This window comes from Salvelinus fontinalis, chromosome 8, assembly GCF_029448725.1.
Source record: "Salvelinus fontinalis isolate EN_2023a chromosome 8, ASM2944872v1, whole genome shotgun sequence".
In the NCBI taxonomy this organism is placed as follows: Eukaryota; Metazoa; Chordata; class Actinopteri; order Salmoniformes; family Salmonidae; genus Salvelinus; species Salvelinus fontinalis.
In genome coordinates, this window is record NC_074672.1 from 41,656,660 (window position 1) to 41,683,898 (window position 27,239).

Sequence of the window (27,239 nt, forward strand, 5' to 3'; positions counted from 1 at the left end):
CTCTCTCTCTCTCTCTCTCTCTCGTACAGCTTCCAGTAAACAGTTCCTTTCAAACAAGGGATTTAGTGGCTACCTGAGGTAAGACAGTAATTCTGCTCATAGATTATACATGTATGAACTACACATTGACACTTCCAACCCAAAGCATCGAGGCTCAGACCAACAGACTCCTAAACAGCTTCAATCCCCTGGCCATAAGACTGTTAAATGGCTAACAACTACTGCTCTCTCCCTCTCCCACAGACTATCCACACGGACTCTATGTCCATCCACAGGTCACAACACACTCAGACATAATCTACGCTGCTGCTACAATGATTATTGATTAGATGTATTACTGAATTACACTGCTGTCCATTGATTATTGATTAGATGTATTACTGAATTACACTGCTGTCCATTGATTATTGATTAGATGTATTACTGAATTACACTGCTGTCCATTGATTATTGATTAGATGTATTACTCCATCACGCTGCTGTTCATTGATTATTGATATTTATCCTGCTACTGGTCACTATTACTCCTGTGTACATGTACAGTGCATTCGGAAAGTATTCAGACCCCTTGACGTTTTACACATTTTGTTACATTACAGCCTTATTCTAAAATGTATTAAATAGTTATTTTTCCTCATCAATCTACACACAATACCCCTAAATGACTAACCAAAAACAGTTTTTCAGATTTTTTTATTTATTTTTGATTTTTTTTTTAAATATCACATTTACATAATTATTCAGACCCTTTACTCAGTACTTTGTTGAAGCTCCTTTGGCAGCAATTCCATCCTCAAGTTTTCCTGGGTATGATGCTACAAGCTTGGCACACCTATATTTGGGGAGTTTCTCCCATTCCTCTCTACAGATCATAACAAGCTGTCAGGATGGATGGGGAGCGTCGCCGCACAGCTATTTTCCAGAGATGTTTGATCGGGTTCAAATCCGGGTTCTGGCTAGGCCACTCAAGGACATTCATAGACTTGTCCCGAAGCCACTCCTGCGTCGTCTTCAGCCTGTTGCTGCTGGAATAAAACTTGCACTTTTATAAGCCTGTTCATTGTACAATAATTATAAACGCAATCGTGTGTTAAAAACTGTTTTGGTGCACAATTAAAAAGAGCTAGGCTTACTATTTTTATTTCTCAACTGGTATTTTAATTGAAGCGCGCCTCCCATTCAACATTCAAGTCCAGGCAACAGGCTATCAGCATATCACTGTTGGAAGGTGAACCTTCGCCCCCAGTCTGAAGTCCTGAGCGCTCTTGAGCAGGGTTTTCATCAAGGATCTTTCTGTACTTTGCTCCGTTCATCTTTCCCTCAATCCTGACTAGTCTCTCAGTCCACTGTCGATGAAAAACATCACCACAGCATGCTGCCAACACCATGTTTCACCATAGAGATGGTGCCAGGTTTCCTCCAGATGTGACGCTTGGCATTCAGGCCAAAGAGTTCATCATGCCAGAGAATCTTTTTTCTCATGGTCTGAGATTCCTTTATGTGCTTTTTTGGCAAACTCCAAGCAGGCTGTTATGTTCTTTTTACTGAGGAGTGGCTTCCGTCTGGCCACTCTACCATAAAGGCCTGATTGCTGGAGTGCTGCAGAGATGGTTGTCCATCTGGAAGGTTCTCCCATCTCCACAGAGGAACTCTGGAGCTCTGTCAGTGACCATTGGACTCCCCCAATTGCTCAGTTTGGCCGGGCGTCCAACTCTAGGAAGAGTCTTGGTGGTTTCAAACTTCTTCCATTTAAGAATGATGGAGGCCACTGTGTTCTTGGGGACCTTCAATACTGCAGAAATGTTTTGGTACCCTTCTCCAGATCTGTGCCTCGACACAATCCTGTCTCTGAGCTCTATTGACAATTCCTTCGACCACATGGCTTAGTTTTTGTTCTGACATGCACTGTCAAATGTGGGATCTTATATTGACAGGTGTGTGCCTTTCCAAATCATGTCCAATCAATTGAATTCACCACAGGTTGGACTCAAATCAAGTTGTAGAAACATCTCAAGGATGATCAATGGAAACAGGATGCAACTGAGCTCAATTTTGAGTCTCATAGCAAAGTGTCTGAATACTTTTGTAAATAAGGTATTTATGTTTTTAAAACATTTGAAAAAATGTCTAAAAACCTGTTTCCACTTTGTCATTTTGGGATAGATTGATGAGAAAAAAAGTATTATTTAGTCCATTTTAGAATAAGGCTGTAAGGTAACAAAATGTGGGAAAAGGGAAGGGGTCTGAATACTTTCAGAATTCACTGTATATATTACCATCAGTATATTACCATAAAAATTTATATATTCCTGCTACCAGTCAATTTTCAGCCCTGTTTACAGGTATATCCTACTACCAGTCACTTTCTACAGATGTAAGATCTAATTTGAGCCAGTTTGCTACAGCAAACCCACCTAAACTACTCTAGTACCCCTGCACATTGAATAATGTACTGGTACTGACCTGTATATACAACCACTCCAGTACCCCTGCACATTGAATAAGGTACTGACCTGTATATATAACCACTCCAGTACCTCTGCATATTGAATAAGGTACTGACCTGTATATACAACCACTCCAGTACCCCTGCACATTGAATAAGGTACTAACACTGACCTGTATATACAACCACTCCAGTACCCCTGCACATTGAATAAGGTACTGACCTGTATATACAACAACTCCAGTACCCCTGCATGTTGAATAAGGTACTGGTACTGGCCTGTATATACAACCACTCCAGTACCCCTGCACATTGAATAAGGTACTGGTACTGAGCTGTATATACAACCACTCCAGTACCCCTGCACATTGAATAAGGTACTGGTACTGACCTGTATATACAACCACTCCAGTACCCCTGCACATTGAATAAGGTACTGACCTGTATATACAACCACTCCAGTACCCCTGCACATTGAATAAGGTACTGGTACTGACCTGTATATACAACCACTCCAGTACCCCTGCATGTTGAATAAGGTACTGACCTGTATATACAATCACTCTAGTACCCCTGCACATTGAATAAGGTACTAACACTGACCTGTATATACAACCACTCCAGTACCCCTGCACATTGAATAAGGTACTGACCTGTATATACAACCACTCCAGTACCCCTGCACATTGAATAAGGTACTGGTACTGACCTGTATATACAACCACTCCAGTACCTCTGCACATTGAATAAGGTACTGACCTGTATATACAACCACTCCAGTACACCTGCACATTGAATAAGGTACTGGCACTGACCTGTATATACAACCACTCCAGTACCCCTGCACATTGAATAAGGTACTGGTACTGACCTGTATATACAACCACTCCAGTACCCCTGCATGTTGAATAAGGTACTGGCACTGGCCTGTATATACAACCACTCCAGTACCCCTGCACATTGAATAAGGTACTGGTACTGACCTGTATATACAACCACTCCAGTACCCCTGCATGTTGAATAAGGTACTGGTACTGAACTGTATATAGAACCACTCCAGTACCTCTGCACATTGAATAAGGTACTGGTACTGACCTGTATATACAACCACTCCAGTACCCCTGGACATTGAATAAGGTACTGACCTGTATATACAACCACTCCAGTACACCTGCACATTGAATAAGGTACTGGTACTGACCTGTATATACAACCACTCCAGTACCCCTGCATGTTGAATAAGGTACTGGTACTGACCTGTATATATAACCACTCCAGTACCCCTGCACATTGAATAAGGTACTGGTACTGACCTGTATATACAACCACTCCAGTACCCCTGCATGTTGAATAAGGTACTGGTACTGACCTGTATATACAACCACTCCAGTACCCCTGCACATTGAATAAGGTACTGGTACTGACCTGTATATACAACCACTCCAGTACCCCTGCACATTGAATAAGGTACTGGTACTGACCTGTATATACAACCACTCCAGTACACCTGCACATTGAATAAGGTACTGGCACTGGCCTGTATATACTTGCATTCTCGTGTTTCATTTAACTCTCATCGTAGTTCTCGCGAGGTTTTTATATTTGTACTTTTATTTGTTTATTATTTTTTCTATTATTATTAACACTATATTGTTGGGAACGAGCTCTGAAGGTAAACATTGAACTGTTTTACACCTGTTGTATCCTGTGCACGTGGCGAATAAACTTTAAAAGTTAAAGCGGGAGGTTTAAAAAAAGATGTATTAGTCGCCAAAGTTCTGGAGCTTTAAACATGGATGTGAATGAAACCTCAATGAATACAATCTCCATTCTCACTGTCACGTTCCTGACCTATTTCTGTTAGTTTGTTGTATGTGTTAGTTGGTCAGGACGTGAGTTTGGGTGGGCATTCTATGTTTTCTGTTTCTATGTTGGTTTAAGGGTTGCCTGGTATGGCTCTCAATTAGAGGCAGGTGTTTGGCGTTTCCTCTAATTGAGAGTCATATTTAGGTAGGTTGTTTCACAGTGTTCATTGTGGGTGGTTGTCTCCTGTGTCAGTGTTTGTCGCACCATACGGGACTGTTCGGTTTGTTTTTGTACATCGTTCTTTTTGTGTAGTCTATTTTCCCTGTTCGTGCGTTCTTCGTGTTATATGTAAGTTCGTATAGTTCAGGTTTGTCTACATTTGTTTTGTTATTTTGTTAATTATTTCAAGTGGTTTCGTTTCGTGTTTTTCCCGTCTTGTTTTTATTAAAATTATGTCATCACAACCCGCTGCGCCTTGGTCGAATCACTACTCCTCCTCTTCGGTTGTAGAGGAGGAGGAATACCGTTACACTCACCATTCTCTGACTGCCACCAGGACTTCTTGCGGTGTGGTTTAAACGTTGTGATAACGTTCTCAATGCGGTGACTGATGGTATTGTAGACTGGGTCATATGGCCGGCGAGAGTCACACTGGAAACATTTCTTCTCATCCTACAAATGCAATCAAATTTTTATTAGTCACATGCGCCAAATACAACCTTATAGTGAAATGCTTACTTACGAGCCACTAACCAACAATGCAGTTTAAAAAAAAATATGGATAAGAATAATACATAAAAGTTACAAGCAAATAAAGAGCAGCAGTAAAATAACAATAGCAAGACTATATACAGGAGGGTACCAGTACAAATAGTCTGGGTAGACATTTGATTAGGTGTTCAGAAGTCTTATGGCTTGGGGAAAGAAGCTGTTTAGAAGTCTCTTTGACCCAAACGTGGAGATCCGGTACCGCTTGTCGTGCGGTAGCAGAGAGAACAGTCTATGACAAGGGTGGCTGGAGTCTTTGATAATTTCTAGGGCCTTCCTCTGACACCGCCTGGTATAGAGGTCCTGGATGGCAGGAAGCTTGGCCCCAGTGATGTACTGGGCCATTCACACTACGCTCTGTAGTGCCTTGCAGTCGGAGGCCGAGCAGTTGCCATACCAGGCAGTGATGCAACCAGTCAGGATGCTCTCGATGGTGCTGCTGTAGAACCATCGGCAAACTTAATGATGGTGTTGGAGTTGTGCCTCTGCTTAAAACATGTTGGTATTACAGACTCGGACAGGGAGAGGTTGAAAATGTCAGTGAAGACACTTGCCAATTGGTCAGCGCATGCTCGCAGTACACGTCCTGGTAATCCATCTGGCCCTGCGGCTTTGTGAATGTTGACCTGTTTAAAGGTCTTACTCACATCGGCTGCAGAGAGCGTGATCACACAGTCTTCTGGAACAGCTGCTGCTCTCATGCATTTTTCAGTGTTATTTGCCTCGAAGCGAGCATAGAAGTAGTTTAGCTCGTCTGGAAAGCTCATTCCACTGGTCAGCTCTCGGCTGTGCTTCCCTTTGTAGTCTGTAATGGTTTGCAGGCCCTGCCACATCCGACGAGCGTCAGAGCCGGTGTAGTATGATTTGATCTTAGTCCCGTATTGATGCTTTAACTGTTTGATGGTTCGTTGGAGAGCATAGCGGGATTTCTTATAAGCTTCCGGGTTAGAGTCCTGCTCTTTGAAAGCGGCAGCTCTAGCCTTTAGCTCAGTCCGAATGTTGCCTGTAATCCATGGCTTCTAGTTGGCGTATGTAAGTACGATCACTGTGGGGATGACGTCCTCGATGCACTTATTGATGAAGCCAGTGACTGATGTGGTGTACTCCTCAATGCCATTGGAGGAATCCCGGAACATATTCCAGTCTGTGCTAGCAAAACAGTCCTGTAGCTTAGCATCTGCTTCATCTGACCACTTTTTTATTGATCTAGTCACTGGTGCTTCCTGCTTTAATTTTAACTTGTAAGCAGGAATCAGGAGGATAGAATTATGGTCAGATTTGTAAAATGGAGGGTGAGGGAGAGCTTTGTATGCGTCTCTGTGTGTGGAGTAAAGGTGGTCCAGAGTTTTTTTCCCACTGGTTGCACATTTAACATGCTGATAGAAATTTGGTAAAACAGATTTAAGTTTCCCTGCATTAAAGTCCCCAGCTACTGGGAGCGCAGCCTCTGGGTGAGCGTTTTCTTGTTTGCTTTTGGCGGAATATAGCTCATTTAATGCTGTCTTAGTGCCAGCCTCTGACCGTGGTGGCATATAAACAGCTACAAAAAATACTGATGAAAACTCTCTAGGTAGGTAGTGTGGTCTACAGTTTATCATGAGATACTCTACCTCAGGCGAGCAATAGCTCAAGACTTCCTTAGATATTGTGCACCAGCTGTTATTTACAAAAATACATAGTCCGCCGCCCCTTGTCTTACCAGACGCCGCTGCTCTATCTTGCCATTGCAGCGTATAACCAGCCAGCTGTATGTTGATAATGTCGTCGTTCAGCCATGACTCCGTGAAGCATAAGATACTACAGTTTTGAATGTCCCGTTGGTAGTTTAATCTTCTGCGTATGTCATCTAATTTATTCTACAAAGAATGAACGTTTGCTTGCAGAATGGAAGGAAGTGGGGGTTTATTCGATCACCTACGAATTCTCAGAAGGCAGCCCGCCCTCCGGCCCCCGTTTTCTCAGCCTCCTCTTCACGCAAATCACGGGGATCTGGGCCTGTTCCCAAGAAAGCAGTATATCGTTCGCGTCGGCCTCGTCAGACTCGTTAAAGGACAAAAAAGGATTCTGCTAGTCCGTGGTGAGTAATCACCAGTTGCAAACAACACAAATAGACGAACAAAAAAGCACAATCGGGGTCAGAGGTTAGGGGTCAGAGGTTACACAGGTCAGGGGTCAAACAGAAGCTCGGGACAGAAGGAGGTGAGATGGTAGGTGGGAGGATGTTGGGTACACACACACACACACACACACACACACACACACACACACACACACACACACACACACACACACACACACACACACACACACACACACACACACACACACACACACACAGAGAAACATCACTTGCCTGTAGATGACTGACGATACAGTAAGGCTCTTTCTTCCTGGAGCCACAGGTAGATGAGGCCTTCAGGCTCTTCTCACGGCCCACCAACAGGTCTCCCGTTGCGGGGTAACAGCTGCCATGGGTACAGCCGTGGGCGTGGTCGGGCACCTGGGCGGTGGCATAGGCTAGGGCTGGAGAATAAAGAAAAAGGAGAGGAGGTTAACAAAGGACAGGAAATGACACCACAGCTGGGCGTTATAGCAGAAAATCGCTTAGAGTGAAGAAATTAAGTTAAGTTTAGCTAGATATCTCTCTCTCTCTCTCTCTTTCATGTCTGGCAAGACATTAGAGGACCATTTGAACTCTAATCAGTACAGGAAAAGGAAGTCAAAAGAGGAAGTGGGCCTACGTTTAATCCAGAAACCAAAACAGAGCCCAACTGATGTCGCTGCTACTTACCAATGTTGAAAAAACACATAGATTATCTTTTGGTAGTGATGAGCAATCAACCGAAATGCTTGTTATTTTTTCATTTTTTAAACAACAAATTGACCGAAGTCGTTAAATTATTTGAATTCCATTTCATTCGGGGGTTTTTCTGTGAGAGCAATGCACAGTTTCTCTAGAGATAAATCAGATCCAGACTGAACTGTGTGATGTAGTAGGGAGTTGTAGTTTCTCTAGAGATAAATCAAGCACGAATGGTATGATGTATTAGGGAGTTGTAGTTTCTAATAGGCCGATATTCTACATAGTTTACCGACCATAATCATAATCCATTGCGCGCCTACTTGTCCGGTCTAAGATGGAGAGAAGAGATGAGGGATAGGAAGCAGCTGCTTCTGAGGTATATCTACCTGAAAATACACGATCCAAGATTGACAGTTGGTATTGAGCAGTCATAAAAGTATGCCATATTTACTTTGAAGAACTACTAAAATAGTGATTTGGTCAGACAGCAGTTATGAAACAAGGACTTGGAATTAAATAACAAACTCAAATAAACTTAAAACAATTGTAATATACACAACAACTTAAATAGTTTATTAAAGTAAAGTAATGTGAATAAATGATGGTTAGCGATAAGTGATAAGCCGTAATGGGAAGTCACTGCCATCATGGGACTTTTATTGATAGTTTTATGCTGTTGTTACAGCATTCAACCCACATAATGCATAATGCCTTTAAATGTGGGAAACCGAAAAGAAAACGGTGATCATTTTTGTATTATCGAATCGACCTCAAAAAGCTCTAATCGCTCTGCACTATCGTTTGGGGAATGTACTGGTTAGCTGGGGCTCCCTCTGCTGGTCAAGAATGGTTGACCTGACATGCCCACTCAACCTACAGCAACTCAACCTATAGCAACTCAACTAGCCAAAGGTCATGGGACGTTTTACTCCATACATTTTCCCTGACACCCAAAAGTACTCGTTACATTTAGACAGGAAAATGGTCCAATTCACACACCTATCAAGAGAACATCCCTGGTCATCCCTACTGCCTCTGACAATTAGCACAACGAAAACAATGGATGTGCAAGAATTTGGCGGAGACAGTTAAGCCGGTCTTGAGAGAAACTCGCTTATATCTTCGCCACACACCCCTCCCCTTCTCTCAGCATTTTTTAATTATACTCAAGACATATTATCTTTACACATATTTTAGAGGCTTTTCACTGACAGCCACATCTCAATAATCAGCTAGGTCTATTGCCATGTGCTCTGCCTAAATTGCGGGCTTCCCAAATAGGCATCAAAAATATCAATTTGAAACATTACACAGCTATAAAAAAATAATTTAAAAAATTCACCTCTAATGATCGTCGATTGCTCTGTGGCTAAGTCATGCCTTTTGGTGTAGTATTTTCAATGATTTTATTTATTTATGTATAGACAGGAGTAATTATATAATTTTGACAAAAGTATTTAAATTTACTTCCCTAGCCTATTCAACATACCACCACTATGCCATTTCTCTCATGTTCTATTGCACAGGTGTCAAACTCATTCCACGGAGGGCCGAGTGTCTGCGGGTTTTCGCTCCTCCCTTGTACTTGATTGATGAATTAACATCACTAATTAGTTAGGAACTCCCCACACCTGGTTGTCTAGGGCTTTATTGAAAGGAAAAACCAAAAACCTGCAGACACTAGGCCCTCCGTGGAATGAGTTTGACACCCCTGTTCTATTGGTTTCCATATCAACTTTCTTTCGTTGTCCAGAACCCCAATGAACAATTCTAGTCATGTTAAACCATCCTAGTTCTTTACATCTTTAGATTCCCCCTCTTTCTAAGTTTCTAACAGATATTTTCATATTTGTCACATATGGAACTGCTGTCATCAGGTGGTGCTGTTTATAATGCTGTTTTCCTGCTAATCGCATTTTGGCAAATGTTTGAAAATAACATTTTATCAGCTGCTTCATTACAGGAGTTGCATGTTCTGTTAAGATGAATTACCGTCATCCAAATGTGATTTCTGTGATGTCATTCTGAGCAGCCTAATGGGTTACGCACTCATTGCGTATGTGTCCGGGTAAATTTCTCAAATGGTCGCTAAATTAAAATCTTCCCGGGTCACGTTGTCTGGCGCCACACCACGGAAACCCTGGTGTGGGGTGATTGAAAATAAACGTTTATGACACCCAACAGCCGTCAACATTCTGAAATAAATTCCTAGTGAAGCACTAGTGGGACCTGAAGGCCCTCAGTCTGACGAGAAGGGCCAGAGAGGAGGTCTGGCAGGGTCTTACTGACAGGCTCTGTCTGTCTGTCTGTCTGTAACAGGTGCTTCTAATGTGCTCTATAGTTACAGGAAGCAAAACATGCAGCACACACAGAGATAAACATGAAGAATCTACATTCAGTATTCAGTATGCTGCATATTGTGACAGTTTTAGGACTGCTTTGGACTGTGAGTCTCCTGGGAAAAGTCCCGAGGAGATTTCAACTGAAACACTCTCTAGTCTAGAGGAAACCTGGCAATCAGACAAGTCTCACACTGGTGCTACTGCCAGGCACCGAACACACACACACGCACGCACGCACGCACGCACGCACGCACGCACGCACGCACGCACGCACGCACACACACACACACACACACACACACACACACACACACACACACACACACACACACACACACACACACACACGCACACACACGTCCCCCCCCCCCCCCACACACACACGCACGCACCCCACACAAGCACACACACACACCACAGTGATACACTTGGCATTTACTCAACACATAATGACTGTACCTGAGAAAAAGATCATATGTTTCCTATGCAAACAGTGCAGTTGTGTTCACAGACAATGATGGGAATAAGTTAAACATCTTTCTTTGTTGGTGTTATCGTAATGATGTAGTAATGTTATCAACATTCACTTTCCTGTTGAGCAACAACAAGAGCAACAACAAACTAAATGGCCTGACTGCAACAATAAACTTTTCCTTCCTCTGGTGAAAAGGCTACAGTCTCTGGTCATGAGGAGTAAAGAGAGAGAGATGGAGAGATGGAGAGAGATAGAGAGATGGAAAGAGAGATAGAGAGAGATAGGGAGAGAGATGGAGAAATGGAGAGAGATGGAGAGATGGAAAGAGATAGAGAGATATAGATGGAGAGAAAGAGATGAGAGAGAGAGAGAGATGGAGAGAGATAGAGAGAGATGGAGAGAGAGGAGAGAGATGGAGAGAAATAGAGAGAAATAGAGAGATTGCTTAAAACAAGAGCAACAACAAACTAAATGGCCTGACTGCAACAAAAAACTTTTCCTTCCTCTGGTGAAAAGGCTACAGTCTCTGGTCATGAGGAGTAAAGAGAGAGAGAGATGGAGAGAGATGGAGAAATGGAGACAGATGGAGAGATAGAGAGATGGAAAGAGAGATCGAGAGAGAGATGGAGAAATGGAGAGAGAGAGAGATGGAGAGAGATAGAGAGAAAGAGAGATGGAGAGCGAGAGAGTGAGAGAGAGAGAGAGAGAGAGGGGGAGAGAGATGGAGATAAAGCCTAATACAAAGCGTTTGTAGAGACATGGAGAGAACTCATCCAGGCTCAACATGATATCTATTTTGGTTGTTGCAACACACTCAAGCGTGTGTGTATTGTCTAAGAAGAGGGGAGATGGGAGTGGGGGGGGTAGACTGATGTACAGGCTATAATTTCAGGGCCTCTCCTAAACTCTTTTATCCTGCCTGCCTGCCTGCCTGCCTGCCTGCCTGCCTGCCTGCCTGCCTGCCTGCCTGCCTGTCTGTCTGTCTGTCTGTCTGTCTGTCTGTCTGTCTGTGAGAGCTTTCATAGACTTTCATAGACATCTAACACCCAGTGAAAGATCCGGTTTGGAGCGAGCGGTCGCATTTGCATTCGCTCTGCAGGTAGTATAACTTTTCATTACATTTTATTACATTTCATTATAGTACAACGGTTTAATTTGTCTAACCTTAGCAATTTCTTCTTAGCTAGCTACTTAGCCGTCTGTGTATAAAAGATAATTGCGTAATCATCGTATTTCGTCGCCTATCGTAGTCCACACTGCTATCTGCCCAGCAGCTAGCAAACGTCCACCGTCTACCGTATAACTTTTCATTACATTTCATTATAGTACAACGGTCTGATTTTCATTTTCATTACAGTACAACGGTTTGATTTGTTTGATCTTAGCTAGCTACATAGCCGTCTTTGCATCAAACATAATTGTGTAGTTATTGAGGTTCGCCAGCCAGCTATTTTCGCCCTAACGTAACGCAACGTAGCCAACACGGCTAGCTAGCCAGCTTGCCACCGAATAGCAGCATTGTAGAAACGAGTGCATTACAACGGAACGACTTGATCAGTGTAGTGTTGGCTGACTACACAGTTGTCTTTGCTATCTTTGATTTGTATTTGTTCGATCTTAGCTAGCTACTTAGCTGGCTACATAGCCGTCTTTGTATCGGTGATAATTGTGTAGTTATCAAGGTTCGCTGAGGTTCGCTAGCCAGGTATTCTCGCCCTAACGTAACGTAACGTAGTAAACCCTGCTAGCTAGCCAGCTAGCCACCAATTAGCAGCACTGTAGAAACGATTACATTACAACGGAACGACTTGACTTGTGTAGTGTTAGCTAGCTACATAGTTTTCTCTGCTATCTTTGTATCTAAGATAATTGTGTAGCTTTGAGTAATTATCGGTTAGCTAGCCAGCTATTTTTCGCCTGCCGCGCTGCCGTCCTCCTACCTAGCCAACGCTGCTAGCTAGCCAACTTCTACCGAATAGCAGCACTGTAGAAACTTACATTACAACGGAACGACTTGATTAGCGTAGTGTTAGCTAGTTGTCTTTGCTGTCCTTGTATCCACGATAATTGTGTAGTTTAGAGAAATTTAGTGAAATTGTCGAGGTTACCTAGCCAGCTTCACTTTCAACAACGTAGCCACTGCTAGCCAGGCTACTTCACCAGCCAGCAGTACTATATCATTTTAGTCAATAAGATCTTGTATTTTATTTTTATTTTTTTTGCAACGTAAGCTTAACTTTCTGAACATTCGAGACGTGTAGCCCACTTGTCATTCTAATCTCCTTTGCATTAGCGTAGCCTCTTCTGTAGCCTGTCAACCATGTGTCTGTCTATCCCTGTTCTCTCCTCTCTGCACAGACCATACAAACGCTTCACACCGCGTGGCCGCGCCCACCCTAACCTGGTGGTCCCAGCCCGCACGACCCACGTGGAGTTCCAGGTCTCCGGTAGCCTCTGGAACTGCCGATCTGCGGCCAACAAGGCAGAGCTCATCTCAGCCTATGCGTCCCTCCAGTCCCTCGACTTCCTGGCACTGACGGAAACATGGCTCACCACAGATAACACTGCTACTCCTACTGCTCTCTCTTCGTCTGCCCACGTGTTCTCGCACACCCCGAGACCTTCTGGTCAGCGGGGTGGTGGCACCGGGATCCTCATCTCTCCCAAGTGGTCATTCTCTCTTTCTCCCCTTACCCATCTGTCTATCGCCTCCTTTGAATTCCATGCTGTCACAGTTACCAGCCCTTTCAAGCTTAACATCCTTATCATTTATCGCCCTCCAGGTTCCCTTGGAGAGTTCATCAATGAGCTTGATGCCTTGATAAGCTCCTTTCCTGAGGACGGCTCACCTCTCACAGTTCTGGGTGACTTTAACCTCCCCATGTCTACCTTTGACTCATTCCTCTCTGCCTCCTTCTTTCCACTCCTCTCCTCTTTTGACCTCACCCTCTCACCTTCCCCCCCTACTCACAAGGCAGGCAATACGCTTGACCTCATCTTTACTAGATGCTGTTCTTCCACTAACCTCATTGCAACTCCCCTCCAAGTCTCCGACCACTACCTTGTATCCTTTTCCCTCTCGCTCTCATCCAACACTTCCCACACTGCCCCTACTCGGATGGTATCGCGCCGTCCCAACCTCCGCTCTCTCTCCCCCGCTACTCTCTCCTCTTCCATCCTATCATCTCTTCCCTCTGCCCAAACCTTCTCCAACCTATCTCCTGATTCTGCCTCCTCAACCCTCCTCTCCTCCCTTTCTGCATCCTTTGACTCTCTATGTCCCCTATCCTCCAGGCCGGCTCGGTCCTCCCCTCCCGCTCCGTGGCTCGACGACTCATTGCGAGCTCACAGAACAGGGCTCCGGGCAGCCGAGCGGAAATGGAGGAAAACTCGCCTCCCTGCGGACCTGGCATCCTTTCACTCCCTCCTCTCTACATTTTCCTCTTCTGTCTCTGCTGCTAAAGCCACTTTCTACCACTCTAAATTCCAAGCATCTGCCTCTAACCCTAGGAAGCTCTTTGCCACCTTCTCCTCCCTCCTGAATCCTCCTCCCCCTCCCCCCCCCTCCTCCCTCTCTGCAGACGACTTCGTCAACCATTTTGAAAAGAAGGTCGACGACATCCGATCCTCGTTTGCTAAGTCAAACGACACCGCTGGTTCTGCTCACACTGCCCAACCCTGTGCTTTGACCTCTTTCTCCCCTCTCTCTCCAGATGAAATCTCGCGTCTTGTGACGGCCGGCCGCCCAACAACCTGCCCGCTTGACCCTATCCCCTCCTCTCTTCTCCAGACCATTTCCGGAGACCTTCTACCTTACCTCACCTCGCTCATCAACTCATCCCTGACCGCTGGCTACGTCCCTTCCGTCTTCAAGAGAGCGAGAGTTGCACCCCTTCTGAAAAAACCTACACTCGATCCCTCCGATGTCAACAACTACAGACCAGTATCCCTTCTTTCTTTTCTCTCCAAAACTCTTGAACGTGCCGTCCTTGGCCAGCTCTCCTGCTATCTCTCTCAGAATGACCTTCTTGATCCAAATCAGTCAGGTTTCAAGACTAGTCACTCAACTGAGACTGCTCTTCTCTGTATCACGGAGGCGCTCCGCACTGCTAAAGCTAACTCTCTCTCCTCTGCTCTCATCCTTCTAGACCTATCGGCTGCCTTCGATACTGTGAACCATCAGATCCTCCTCTCCACCCTCTCCGAGTTGGGCATCTCCGGCGCGGCCCACGCTTGGATTGCGTCCTACCTGACAGGTCGCTCCTACCAGGTGGCGTGGCGAGAATCTGTCTCCTCACCACGCGCTCTCACCACTGGTGTCCCCCAGGGCTCTGTTCTAGGCCCTCTCCTATTCTCGCTATACACCAAGTCACTTGGCTCTGTCATAACCTCACATGGTCTCTCCTATCATTGCTATGCAGACGACACACAATTAATCTTCTCCTTTCCCCCTTCTGATGACCAGGTGGCGAATCGCATCTCTGCATGTCTGGCAGACATATCAGTGTGGATGACGGATCACCACCTCAAGCTGAACCTCGGCAAGACGGAGCTGCTCTTCCTCCCGGGGAAGGACTGTCCGTTCCATGATCTCGCCATCACGGTTGACAACTCCATTGTGTCCTCCTCCCAGAGCGCTAAGAACCTTGGCGTGATCCTGGACAACACCCTGTCGTTCTCCACCAACATCAAGGCGGTGGCCCGTTCCTGTAGGTTCATGCTCTACAACATCCGCAGAGTACGACCCTGCCTCACACAGGAAGCGGCGCAGGTCCTAATCCAGGCACTTGTCATCTCCCGTCTGGATTACTGCAACTCGCTGTTGGCTGGGCTCCCTGCCTGTGCCATTAAACCCCTACAACTCATCCAGAACGCCGCAGCCCGTCTGGTGTTCAACCTTCCCAAGTTCTCTCACGTCACCCCGCTCCTCCGCTCTCTCCACTGGCTTCCAGTTGAAGCTCGCATCCGCTACAAGACCATGGTGCTTGCCTACGGAGCTGTGAGGGGAACGGCACCTCAGTACCTTCAGGCTCTGATCAGGCCCTACACCCAAACAAGGGCACTGCGTTCATCCACCTCTGGCCTGCTCGCCTCCCTACCACTGAGGAAGTACAGTTCCCGCTCAGCCCAGTCAAAACTGTTCGCTGCTCTGGCACCCCAATGGTGGAACAAACTCCCTCACGACGCCAGGACAGCGGAGTCAATCACCACCTTCCGGAGACACCTGAAACCCCACCTCTTCAAGGAATACCTAGGATAAAGCAATCCTTCTGCCCCCCCCCCCCCCCCCTTAAAATGATCTAGATGCACTATTGTAAAGTGGCTGTTCCACTGGATGTCATAAGGTGAATGCACCAATTTGTAAGTCGCTCTGGATAAGAGCGTCTGCTAAATGACTTAAATGTAAATGTAAACACCCGTGTCCCAGTCCCTGGACAGAGACCGAGGAGAGTTGATGTCATAGTCCCTCCAGAACACAACACTATTGGCTCACCAGGTTACATAATGTTTAACCGTCCTCCAACTGAAATACTTTTTAATTTCAGTATGTATTTCTCCAGGGGGAGAGTTATTTTGATCAAAGCACAGTGTGTGAGAAGAGGACCTGTATGTGATGAGTAACCATTAATCTCTTTCTGTCATACGGAAATAAGTCAAAATAAAAAATCCCACTTGATGCTATAATAACATACTGGTGGAAATGGGGTGATGGTTGACTAGGCAGCAGAGTGAGTTAAATGGTTGACTAGGCAGCAGTGTGAGTTAAATGGTTGTCTAGGCAGCAGTGTGAGTTAAATGGTGATGGTTGACTAGGCAGCAGTGTGAGTTAAATGGTGATGGTTGACTAGGCAGCAGAGTGAGTTAAATGGTTGATGGTTGACTAGACAGCAGAGTGAGTTAAATGGTTGATGGTTGACTAGGCAGCAGAGTGAGTTAAATGGTTTGAAGGTTGACTAGGCAGCAGAGTGAGTTAAATGGTTGACTAGGCAGCAGAGTGAGTTAAATGGGTGATGGTTGACTAGACAGCAGAGTGAGTTAAATGGTTGACTAGGCAGCAGAGTGAGTTAAATGGTTGACTAGGCAACATAGTGAGTTAAATGGTTGACTAGGCAACAGTCTGAGTTAAATGGTTGACTAGGCAATAGTGTGAGTTAAATGGTTGACTAGGCAGCAGTGTGAGTTCAATAGTTGACTAGGCAGCAGAGTGAGTTAAATGGTTGATGTTGACTAGGCAATAGTGTGAGTTAAATGGTGGATGTTGACTAGGCAGCAGTGTGAGTTAAATGGTTGATGTTGACTAGGAAATAGTGTGAGTTAAATGGTTGATGTTGACTAGGCAGCAGTGTGAGTTAAATGGTTGATGGTTGACTAGGCAGCAGTGTGAGTTAAATGGTTGATGTTGACTAGGCAGCAGTGTGAGTTAAATGTTGATGGTTGACTAGGCAATAGTGTGAGTTAAATGGTTGATGGTTGACTAGGCAGCAGTGTGAGTTAAATGGTTGATGGTTGACTAGGCAGCAGAGTGAGTTAAATGGTGATGGTTGACTAGGCAGCAGTGTGAGTTAAATGGTTGATGGTTGACTAGGCAGCAGAGTGAGTTAAATGGTGGATCTATTGACTAGGCAGCAGTATGAGTTAAATGGCAGTATGAGTTAAATGGTTGATGGTTGACTAGGCAGCAGTATGAGTTAAATGGTGATGGTTGACTAGGCAATAGTGTGAGTTAAATGGTTGATGGTTGACTAGGCAGCAGAGTGAGTTAAATGGTGATGGTTGACTAGGCAGCAGAGTGAGTTAAATGGTGATGGTTGACTAGGCAGCAGAGTGAGTTAAATGGTGGATCTGTTGACTAGGCAGCAGAGTGAGTTAAATGGTGGATCTGTTGACTAGGCAGCAGAGTGAGTTAAATGGTGGATCTGTTGACTAGGCAGCAGTATGAGTTAAATGGTGGATCTGTTGACTAGGCAGCAGTATGAGTTAAATGGTGGATCTGTTGACTAGGCAGCAGTATGAGTTAAATGGTGGATCTGTTGACTAGGCAGCAGTATGAGTTAAATGGTGGATCTGTTGACTAGGCAGCAGTATGAGTTAAATGGCAGTATGAGTTAAATGGTTGATGGTTGACTAGGCAGCAGTGTTGCTTTCTCATCTCAGCAGCTCTCTGTCTGCCATTTTCTCCTCCTACCCATACATGGACAGGCAGGGCCAGGGAGGAATGTAGGCTAGGCTGACAGCTGAGAGGGAGGCATATCTCAGAGCTAACAAAGCGCTGCTGTTGGGCTTTAGCCTAGCCACAGACTACTTTTTATTTATTTATTGAACCTTTATTTAACTAGGCAAGTCATTTATTAAGAACAAATTATTATTTACAATGACGGCCTACACCTGCCAAACCCGGGCGACACTGGGCCAATTGTGTGCCGCCCTATAGGACTCCCAATCACTGCCGGTTGTGATACACCCTGGAATCAAACCAGGGTGTCTGTAGTGACGCCTCTAGCACTGAGATGCAGTGCCTTAGACCGCTGTGCCATTTGGGAGCCCACTACTAGGAGATAGTGCTGTTGTATAGCCTACCCACAGACCAGTCGAGGTTGAGATACAAGCCCTGCTGTTGAGCTATTAGCCTAGCCTAGCATTAGCCACAGACCAGACGTCCTTCTGTTGAGCTAGCCTAGCCACAGATTAGGAGAGGTTGAGACAAGACCTGTCATTGAGCTATTAGCCTAGCATTAGCCACAGACCAGAAGTACAAGTCCTACTGTTGAGCTAGGTGCTAACAAGTAGAAACATCTGCCACTTACAAGATTGAATGAAAAATTTGGCAGAATTAAAGAGATCAAATCCATAAAAATGTAACGTGCTCTGAACATCATTATAATTCTCAGTCAACAGGACATTTCAGTGATTGTTTCCTCTCCTCTGCTCTGGACTATACTGAACTGCACATGTACTCTGCACTGCTAATGTGGTTTATTATGTGTATAATAATAGTTATTTCCACCTCTTCTGAAAACAAGTGTAATTAGATTAGACTGAACAGCTCCCAGCATTCTCTCTGGTCTGCAGTCGGCCTTTTCCCCGGCTAATCTGCCTGTAATGGCCTGGACCAGATGGGCTTTTCTCACCTCATCTCTCTCTCTCTCTCTCTCTCTGTCTCTGTCTCTGTCTGTCTCTGTCTCTCTCTGTCTCTGTCTCTGTCTCTCTCTCTGTGTGTGTGTACAGTAATCGTCTTCTACGCTAAACCCCACTGCCTGTCCTGGCACTCTCTGGAGAGACGGCTGTGCCTGTCAGCTGGTGACTCACTATGTCCTGTCTCTTCTACTTTTCCTCAACGGTCAATAAAGTTGTTTAGCACTATGTGTTCCTAGTAGGATCAGCTGGGGTAGTGTAAAGAATAAAAACCTCCAGTCGTTGTCTCCACGGTGAGAGCAGCAGGGACCTGATCTCTTTGACATGTCACTGGGTTGTGTTTGGAGACAGACAGGGGGCGGATGGCGATGTGACATCAAGAAGAAACATTCCAATCTGACTGGGTGACAAAGACGAAAAGGAATCCGCTGTCAGCACCTTCCTGGGTGTAAACACTGGAACCAATCACCAAGACAAACACAATCACATACAGTACACGCATACAGACAGACAGTCATAAAATATGAAAGGGATATTGCACCCCCCCCCCCCCCCAAGAGAGCTACGGAGGCTCTACATCTAGAACACTTGTTTTTAGATAGTTGATGGCAGCATTTGGAGCTCTTGGCACAGCTTGCGTGGGAAGTGAGTAAACAGAATAAGAGTAACGCTGCAGACAAACGTCCCTGCTTGGCATCCTGTTCCTGACCTGAATGTGGGTGTGGCTTTGAAAAAGCACAGGGAAGTATAGAACTGGCAAACTATCCTCCACAGAGCAAACTAGCCTCCACAGAGCAAACTAGGCTCCACAGGGCAGGAGAAAGTCAAACTAGCCTCCACAGAGCAAACTAGCCTCCACAGGGCAGGAGAAAGTCAAACTAGCCTCCACAGAGCAAACTAGCCTCCACAGAGCAAACTAGCCTCCACAGAGCAAACTAGCCTCCACAGAGCAAACTAGCCTCCACAGGGCAGGAGAAAGTCAAACTAGCCTCCACAGAGCAAACTAGCCTCCACAGAGCAAACTAGCCTCCACAGAGCAAACTAGCCTCCACAGGGCAGGAGAAAGTCAAACTAGCCTCCACAGAGCAAACTAGCCTCCACAGGGGAGAAAGTCAAACTAGCCTACACAGAGCAAACTAGCCTCCACAGAGCAAACTAGCCTCCACAGGGCCGGAGAAAGTCAACAGCCTTTGATTTTAATCCCTCCCACTAATAAGTATATATTCACTCCTCCCTCCCCTCTCTCTCTCTGGCCTCTCTCTCTCCTCCCTCCCCTCTCTCTCTGGTCTCTCTCCCCCTCCCCTCTCTCTCTGGTCTCTCTCTCTCCTCCCTCCCCTCTCTCTCTGGTCTCTCCTCCCTCCCCTCTCTCTCTGGTCTCTCCTCCCTTCCCTCTCTATGGTCTCTCTGTCCTCCCTCCCCTCTCTATCTGGTCTCTCTCTCTGTCCTCCCTCCCCTCTCTATCTGGTCTCTCTCTCTTATCCCTCGCCTCTCTCTGGTCTCTCTCTCTCCTCCATCACCTCTCTCTCTGGTCTCTCTCTCTTCTCCCTCCCCTCTCTCTCTGGTCTCTTCTAATGAGCCATCCACTCCCACATCCAGAGAAAAACACCTCTCTCCTCCTTCCTCTCCTCCCTTCCAGCATGGAATCCTGGGAATCTCCATGTAGATGGTGATTCCCCGGGGGGGGGGGGCGTTAGGCAGATTGTCCGAGTAGGGATGTAAAGCAGAACTCCTGAGTGACCCTTGTTACCGTAGTGCTGCGCTGAGAGAGCCCTGCCTAGTTACTTACCCAGTCGTTAAGAGTAACGAGGCCTGCCACAGAGAAGCATCTGCTCCTGCTGGGTGTAAATCACACTGCTTCTTCCACTCCGGTCTCCAGAGTCCTGTTACAGCCCCGGACCCTTGCCATACCTCCTATGCCCTTTGGTACTCCCAAGTCCCAAACCTGCTCAGTCACCAGTCCCTGGCGATGCTATTATTCAGTGTAAGTCTACGTGGGCAGTCAGACACACATGTGCAGCAGATGTTGGCCGCAGCCAGCCTGTCAAGTGGCTGTGGGTTTGATTTACTGACTAGTGCTCTCCGTTTGCCCTTTCACCAGCTGGAGTGATGGATTGAGATTCACTCAAATTCTCCACTGAGGCCAGACATCAGCTAAAAAAAATAACCACTTTTATTTAACTAGGCAAGTCTGTTAAGAACTAATTCTTATTTACAATGACAGCCTAGGAACAGTGGGTTAACTGCCCTGTTCAGGGGCAGAACGACAGATTTTTACCTCGTCAGCTTAAGGATTCGATTGAGCTACTTTTCGGGTTACTGGCCCAACGCTCGAACCTGCCGCCCCAAACTACTCACACGTGTTTCTACTTAGAAAGTACATAGGGGATTTGTAATTGTGTTATACTACAAGCGCACTCCATTTTTCCTGATACATTTTATCAGAGACACAATCAAAGACTTTTGTGTAAATCTGTCTGGTATTTAAATTGATTTAATGTACAATCTCTGAATAACCTTGAGATTAGGGAAAGTCTGTTCTGTTCTGTGTGTGTGTGTGTGTGTGTGTGTGTGTGTGTGTGTGTGTGTGTGTGTGTGTGTGTGTGTGTGTGTGTGTGTGTGTGTGTGTGTGTGTGTGTGTGTGTGTATTAGTTGGATCTTATAACCTTGTGGGGACCTAAAATCCCCCTCAAGGATAGTAAAACAAAGAACATTTCCCACATCCCATGAGGACAAAGGCTATTTTAAGGTTACAATTAGGGTTAAAATTAGGTTAGGGTTATGGGTTAAGGCTAGGGTAAGATATAGGGTTAGGGGTTGGGAAAATATGATTTTAAATGGAAATACATGTGTGTGTGTGTGTGTGTGTGTGTGTGTGTGTGTGTGTGTGTGTGTGTGTGTGTGTGTGTGTGTGTGTGTGTGTGTGTGTGTGTGTGTGTGTGTGTGTGTGTGTGTGTGTGTGTGTGTGTGTGTGTGTACTGTGTATGACTGAGCCTGAACATGCCTCCGTTCATATGTGTGATGGTAGGAAGTCATTTTTTTTTCCATTTCAGTTGAACCAAGAGCAGCAGCTGACCCTTCCTGTCCCTTGGGACACAGAGAGATGACCTGGATAAGCCAGACACTTCCTGTCATTTCTCTCCAGGTCTCATCACTAGAGATGAGTAATGAAACAAGGAAGAGGTACGAATGTAGGTTTCACACAACCTACATCCACATAAAGAGTTTCTTTACAAAACGATACATCCACAAATTTTTCACATTTGGGTGTTTTCATCAGAAACGATTGCTTATGGGCACCTTCATGTGTTTGTAAAGTATTACCGTTGCCAGATGTTTTATTTAAATGTTTAGATTTGTATGAAAATGTGTTTTTTGCTAAACGCTATATCTATTGTTCAGCTGGAATGGAATGTTCGCATTCTGTATATTTGACTGTTATATGTGGTTGTCTCACCTAGCTTTTTTAAAGGGATACTTTGGGATTTTGGCAATGAGATCCTTTATCTACTTCCCCAGAGTAAAAAGAACTTGTGGATACCATTTGTATGTCTCTGTTGTCTAGTATGAAGGAAGTTAAGAGGTAGTTTCGCAAGACGATGCTAACGAGCATTAGGGCAATGACTGGAACCAGCAATTGCGCTGGCATTAGTTAGCAACATCCTTCAAACTGCACGCACTAGTCCCATTTTCACAGTATACCTGGAGATATAATTGCTTGGTCACCTCACCTTGTTACCTGCACTTGATCTATTCTAATCAGAAAGTGTGTTGGTTATGTTGCTTGTCTAAAGTACTATTTGTCAGTTTAAAGCAGTACTATTTGTCAGTTGAAAGCAGTACTATTTGTCAGTTGAAAGCAGTACTATTTGTCAGTTTAAAGCAGTACTATTTGCCAGTCTAAAGCAGTACTATTTGTCAGTCTAAATCAGTACTATTTGTCAGTTTAAAGCAGTACTATTTGTCAGTTTAAAGCAGTACTATTTGTCAGTTTAAAGCAGTACTATTTGTCAGTTTAAAGCAGTACTATTTGTCAGTCTAAAGCAGTACTATTTGTCAGTCTAAAGCAGTACTATTTGTCAGTTTAAAGCAGTACTATTTGTCAGTTTAAAGCAGTACTATTTGTCAGTTTAAAGCAGTACTATTTGCCAGTCTAAAGCAGTACTATTTGTCAGTTTAAAGCAGTACTATTTGCCAGTCTAAAGCAGTACTATTTGTCAGTCTAAAGCAGTACTATTTGTCAGTTTAAAGCAGTACTATTTGTCAGTTTAAAGCAGTACTATTTGTCAGTTTAAAGCAGTACTATTTGTCAGTCTAAAGCAGTACTATTTGTCAGTCTAAAGCAGTACTATTTGTCAGTCTAAAGCAGTACTATGTCAGTTTAAAGCAGTACTATTTGCCAGTCTAAAGCAGTACTATTTGCCTGTCTAAAGCAGTACTATTTGTCAGTCTAAAGCAGTACTATTTGTCAGTTGAAAGCAGTACTATTTGTCAGTCTAAAGCCGTACTATTTGTCAGTTTAAAGCAGTAGTATTTGTCAGTCTAAAGCAGTACTATTTGCCAGTCTAAAGCAGTACTATTTGCCAGTCTAAAGCAGTACTATTTGCCAGTCTAAAGCAGTACTAGTTTTCAGTTTAAAGCAGGACTATTTGCCAGTCTAAATCTGTACTATTTGTCAGTTTAAAGCAGTACTATTTGCCAGTCTAAATCTGTACTATTTGTCAGTTTAAAGCAGTACTATTTGCCAGTCTAAAGCAGTACTATTTGCCAGTGTAAAGCAGTACTGTTTGCCAGTCTGAAGCAGCACTTACAAATGTTTGTGTGAGATCTGTCTTGTAGCATGTGGAGGGGCGTGGCCACCGAGCCACAGGTGACCATGGTCTGCTCATTAAGGGACATTCCGTTACTAATTGGGGTACTAATTGGGGGGAAAGAGTTTCTGCTCTAGTCCAGCTGTTTTAAAAGTATTCTATATATGTGTCACGTTCCTGACCTGTTTTCCTTTGTCTTGTATTTATTTAGTTGGTCAGGGCGTGAGTTGGGTGGGTTTGTCTATGGTTGATTTTCTATGTTGGGATTTTTGTGTTCGGCCTGGTATGATTCTCAATCAGAGGCAGCTGTCAATCGTTGTCCCCGATTGGGAATCATACTTAGTGTCACGCCCTGGCCTTAGTATTCTTTGTTTTCTTTATGTTTTTTAGTTAGGTCAGGGTGTGACATGGGGAATGTATGTGTTTTGTAGTGTCTAGGGGTGTTGTATGTGTATGGGGCAGAGTAGAGTATAGTTGTCTAGTTATGTCTATGGCTGCCTAGATTGGTTCTCAATCAGAGACAGCTGTCATTCATTGTCTCTGATTGGGAGCCATATTTAAGGCAGCCATAGGCAGTAGGCTTTTGTGGGTAGTTGTCTATGTTGTACGTTTGTAGCTTGTGGTTGCACTTAAGTTTTTAGCTTCACTTTCGTTTTTGTAATAGTGTTCGTTGCATGTTTTTTCCCTTCTCTAAAATAAAAGAGATGTATTTTGCACACGCTGCGCCTTGGTCCACTCTCTCTCACGAAGACGATCGTGACACTTAGGCAGACTGGGTTTCACGTGTGTTTTGTGTTTGTTTGTGTTTTTCACCACACGGTACTGTATAGGTTTCTGCACTTCGATTATTTGTTTTGTAATTCAGTGTTCAGTTTTGTTATAGTAAATCATTATGAACACTAACCACTCCGCGTATTGGTCCGATCCGTCTCGCCTCTCCTCGTCCGAGGACGAATATGAAAGCCGTTACAATATGTCTGTATCGTACAAGTCATAGTATCAAAACTGCTATTGTATTGTTGTTTACTTTGCTAAGTGTTTATTGGCTTAGTTTGACAAAGTGTTTTCTATTAATACAAGTGTTTCCTGTCACCTGTCACCAGGGTATATACTGTATACTCAGGTGTAGAGCTTTATGGGAGTGGAAAATGGCCGCCTGGCTCTGCGTGGGTTAGTTAGGGTTGTTCTGAGCCCTAAGGAGCTAGCCAGACTGCTCTTCAGTCTTTATAGTCATTTGACTACCGGTAGTTAAAAATAAAAAAAAGTTTATAATTTACTTTCAGCCTGGTCCAGCATCTTGTTGGATGATTTGTATATTTTGTAAATACCTGCACCTGCTCCAAGAGCCTTAAAATAAAAACCCTGCAGTGGGTCTTCTGCTTCCTGCCTCACCAACACCAGCCAGACAGCTCCAACCATCCAGGTCAATTACAGGGTTCTATCAATTTAATTGTCTGCATTTTTATGTATATATATATTTTTCCCCAACCCTACCATCTCTACCCTGATTGGAGTAAACTAACGGACAACAATACTTCTGCTTGTTACAGCTATTTTTGCTCACATGTACAGTACATCTAGTTACATAATTATACATATATTCCTACTTTACTCTTCTCACAATAGCTGGATTTGACTCTTTCTGTAAGTGCTGTATTTTCACCCACAGCGGCCAAGCCACTATTCATTGTGATCTTACCTCCGATGTTCACAGATTAACACATCTTTCCCAGTATAATGCCATTTTACTATTTTATTTTGCAACACATCACTCCATTTTACTGTGATGTCTTACACAGGTCCTGAACCTTCCTATTTGTAAAATGCCTAGTGATATCGCCCTAAAAATAAATACTTTACCCCAGAGTATAATGATATATCCCATTGATCCCATGGTGGTTTATCAGATCCCCTAACAATACAGTTTGCAGGTCAATCTGAAACCGGTTATTATGACATAACCATTCCTGGACTCAAAGCGAGCCACCGATGGACAGTACCAGAAAATATGTTCTATAGATTCTTTTTCCTAGTGGCAGTCTGCACAGGGCTTACTGTTATATGCCCCATATATTGAGAATTATTTTTGTAGCAAGTATTTTATATAATAGCTTAAATTGAAATGGACGGATTGATGTGTCAATTGTTTTATATTTCGGTTCAAAGACCCAATGCCAAGGTACTGGGACATCAAAGACCTGTTCCCAACTAACTGTAATTTTATACTCCATTGCTGTCAAACCATTTTACTTTAAGTAAAACTAATACATTTTCAGATTTATACTAATCATTTTAAGCCATAATGATTTTCAATGGCAGACAGACTAATTCAATTTTTCTTCCAATTTTATGGCAGAGCCGAGATAATTTTGTTTATAATTTTGTATTGATCATACACCTCCATACACTGTTACATGCTTGTGTGACACAATTTTACCATCCTTGTTTACAATGTCCTTCATAAATATTACAGGAATCACATAAACTATGGTTTCCTGAGAGAAAATAAAATTGGTATTCCAAAAATGAATTGGAGACACCCCTGGTCCAGCTGGGCCTAACGGACAGTTATCTAACCTTTTATTTACCCCCCCCCCCCTCCCCCATAATAAATACATAGGGTCCATGTGTTAACCTGTAGAGTATCTCAGCCTCTATGTCTACATGTCAAGGTGCAATGGTAATAACATATTAAGAGCACCTCCAACTTCAAGAATCAGGCTAGGCTACATACACTATATATACAAAAGTATGTGGACTCGCCTTCAAATTAGTGGATTCAGTTATTTCAGCCACACCCGTTGCTGACAGGTGTATAAAACAGAGCACACAGCCATGCAATCTCCATAGACAAACATTGGCACTAGAATGGCCTTACTGAAGAGCACAGTGACTTTCAACGTGACACCGTCATAGGATGCCAGCTTTCTAACAAGTCAGTGTTTCAAATTTCTGCCCAGCTAAAGCTGCCCCGGTCAACTGTAAGTGCTGTTATTGTGAAGTGGAAACATCTTGGAGCAACAACGGCTCAGCTGCGAAGTGGTAGGCCACACAAGCTCACAGAACGGGCCTGCTGAAGCGTATAAAAACCGTCTGTCCTCGGTTGCAACACTCACTTCCCGAGTTCCAAACTGACTCTGGGGGCAAAGTCAGCACAAGAACTGTTTGTAATTTCAGATTGCATATCTTGTAATTTCAGATTGCATATCTTGTCATTTCAGATTGCATATCTTGTCATTTCAGATTGCATATCTTGTCATTTCAGATTGCATATCTTGTCATTTCAGATTGCATATCTTGTCATTTCAGATTGCATATTTTGGTCATATGCATCGTTGCTGAAGTGCTTGCTACACACACACACAGTGAAATAAGGTTGACTGCAGGAGAATTTACATCTTGACATCAAGTTCCATATAAGGGCATATGGTGTTTCTATGTAGCACGGTTTTTCCCCACGAGGGCAAACATGAACAGTTGTTACCCATCTCCACTGCTGTGGCAGTCGGCTACATGAAATAATGACATAAAGTAAACCGCAACTGTTTAAGGTGGAAAAGTACACATTTCCTGACTCATAACCAATAGTACTTTGACAAAAATAGCTAATTCGGCCAGTATGCTTTCAATAAAACAATGAATTTGTCCCCAATTCGCA

At 44.2% G+C, this 27,239-nt stretch overlaps 1 protein-coding gene across 1 annotated transcript in view; it reads right to left on the bottom strand.

The window, feature by feature from the left end:
• Window positions 1-27,239, bottom strand: part of LOC129861256 (laminin subunit beta-2-like) — a 73,380-nt gene that overhangs the window by 41,474 nt on the left and 4,667 nt on the right. Inside the window, exons 3-4 of the mRNA XM_055932505.1 lie at window positions 7,374-7,543; window positions 4,789-4,924 (exon numbers count right to left, since the gene is read on the bottom strand). Coding sequence (XP_055788480.1) covers window positions 4,789-4,924; window positions 7,374-7,543 — 306 coding nt within the window. The remainder of the gene's footprint in view (window positions 1-4,788; window positions 4,925-7,373; window positions 7,544-27,239) is intronic.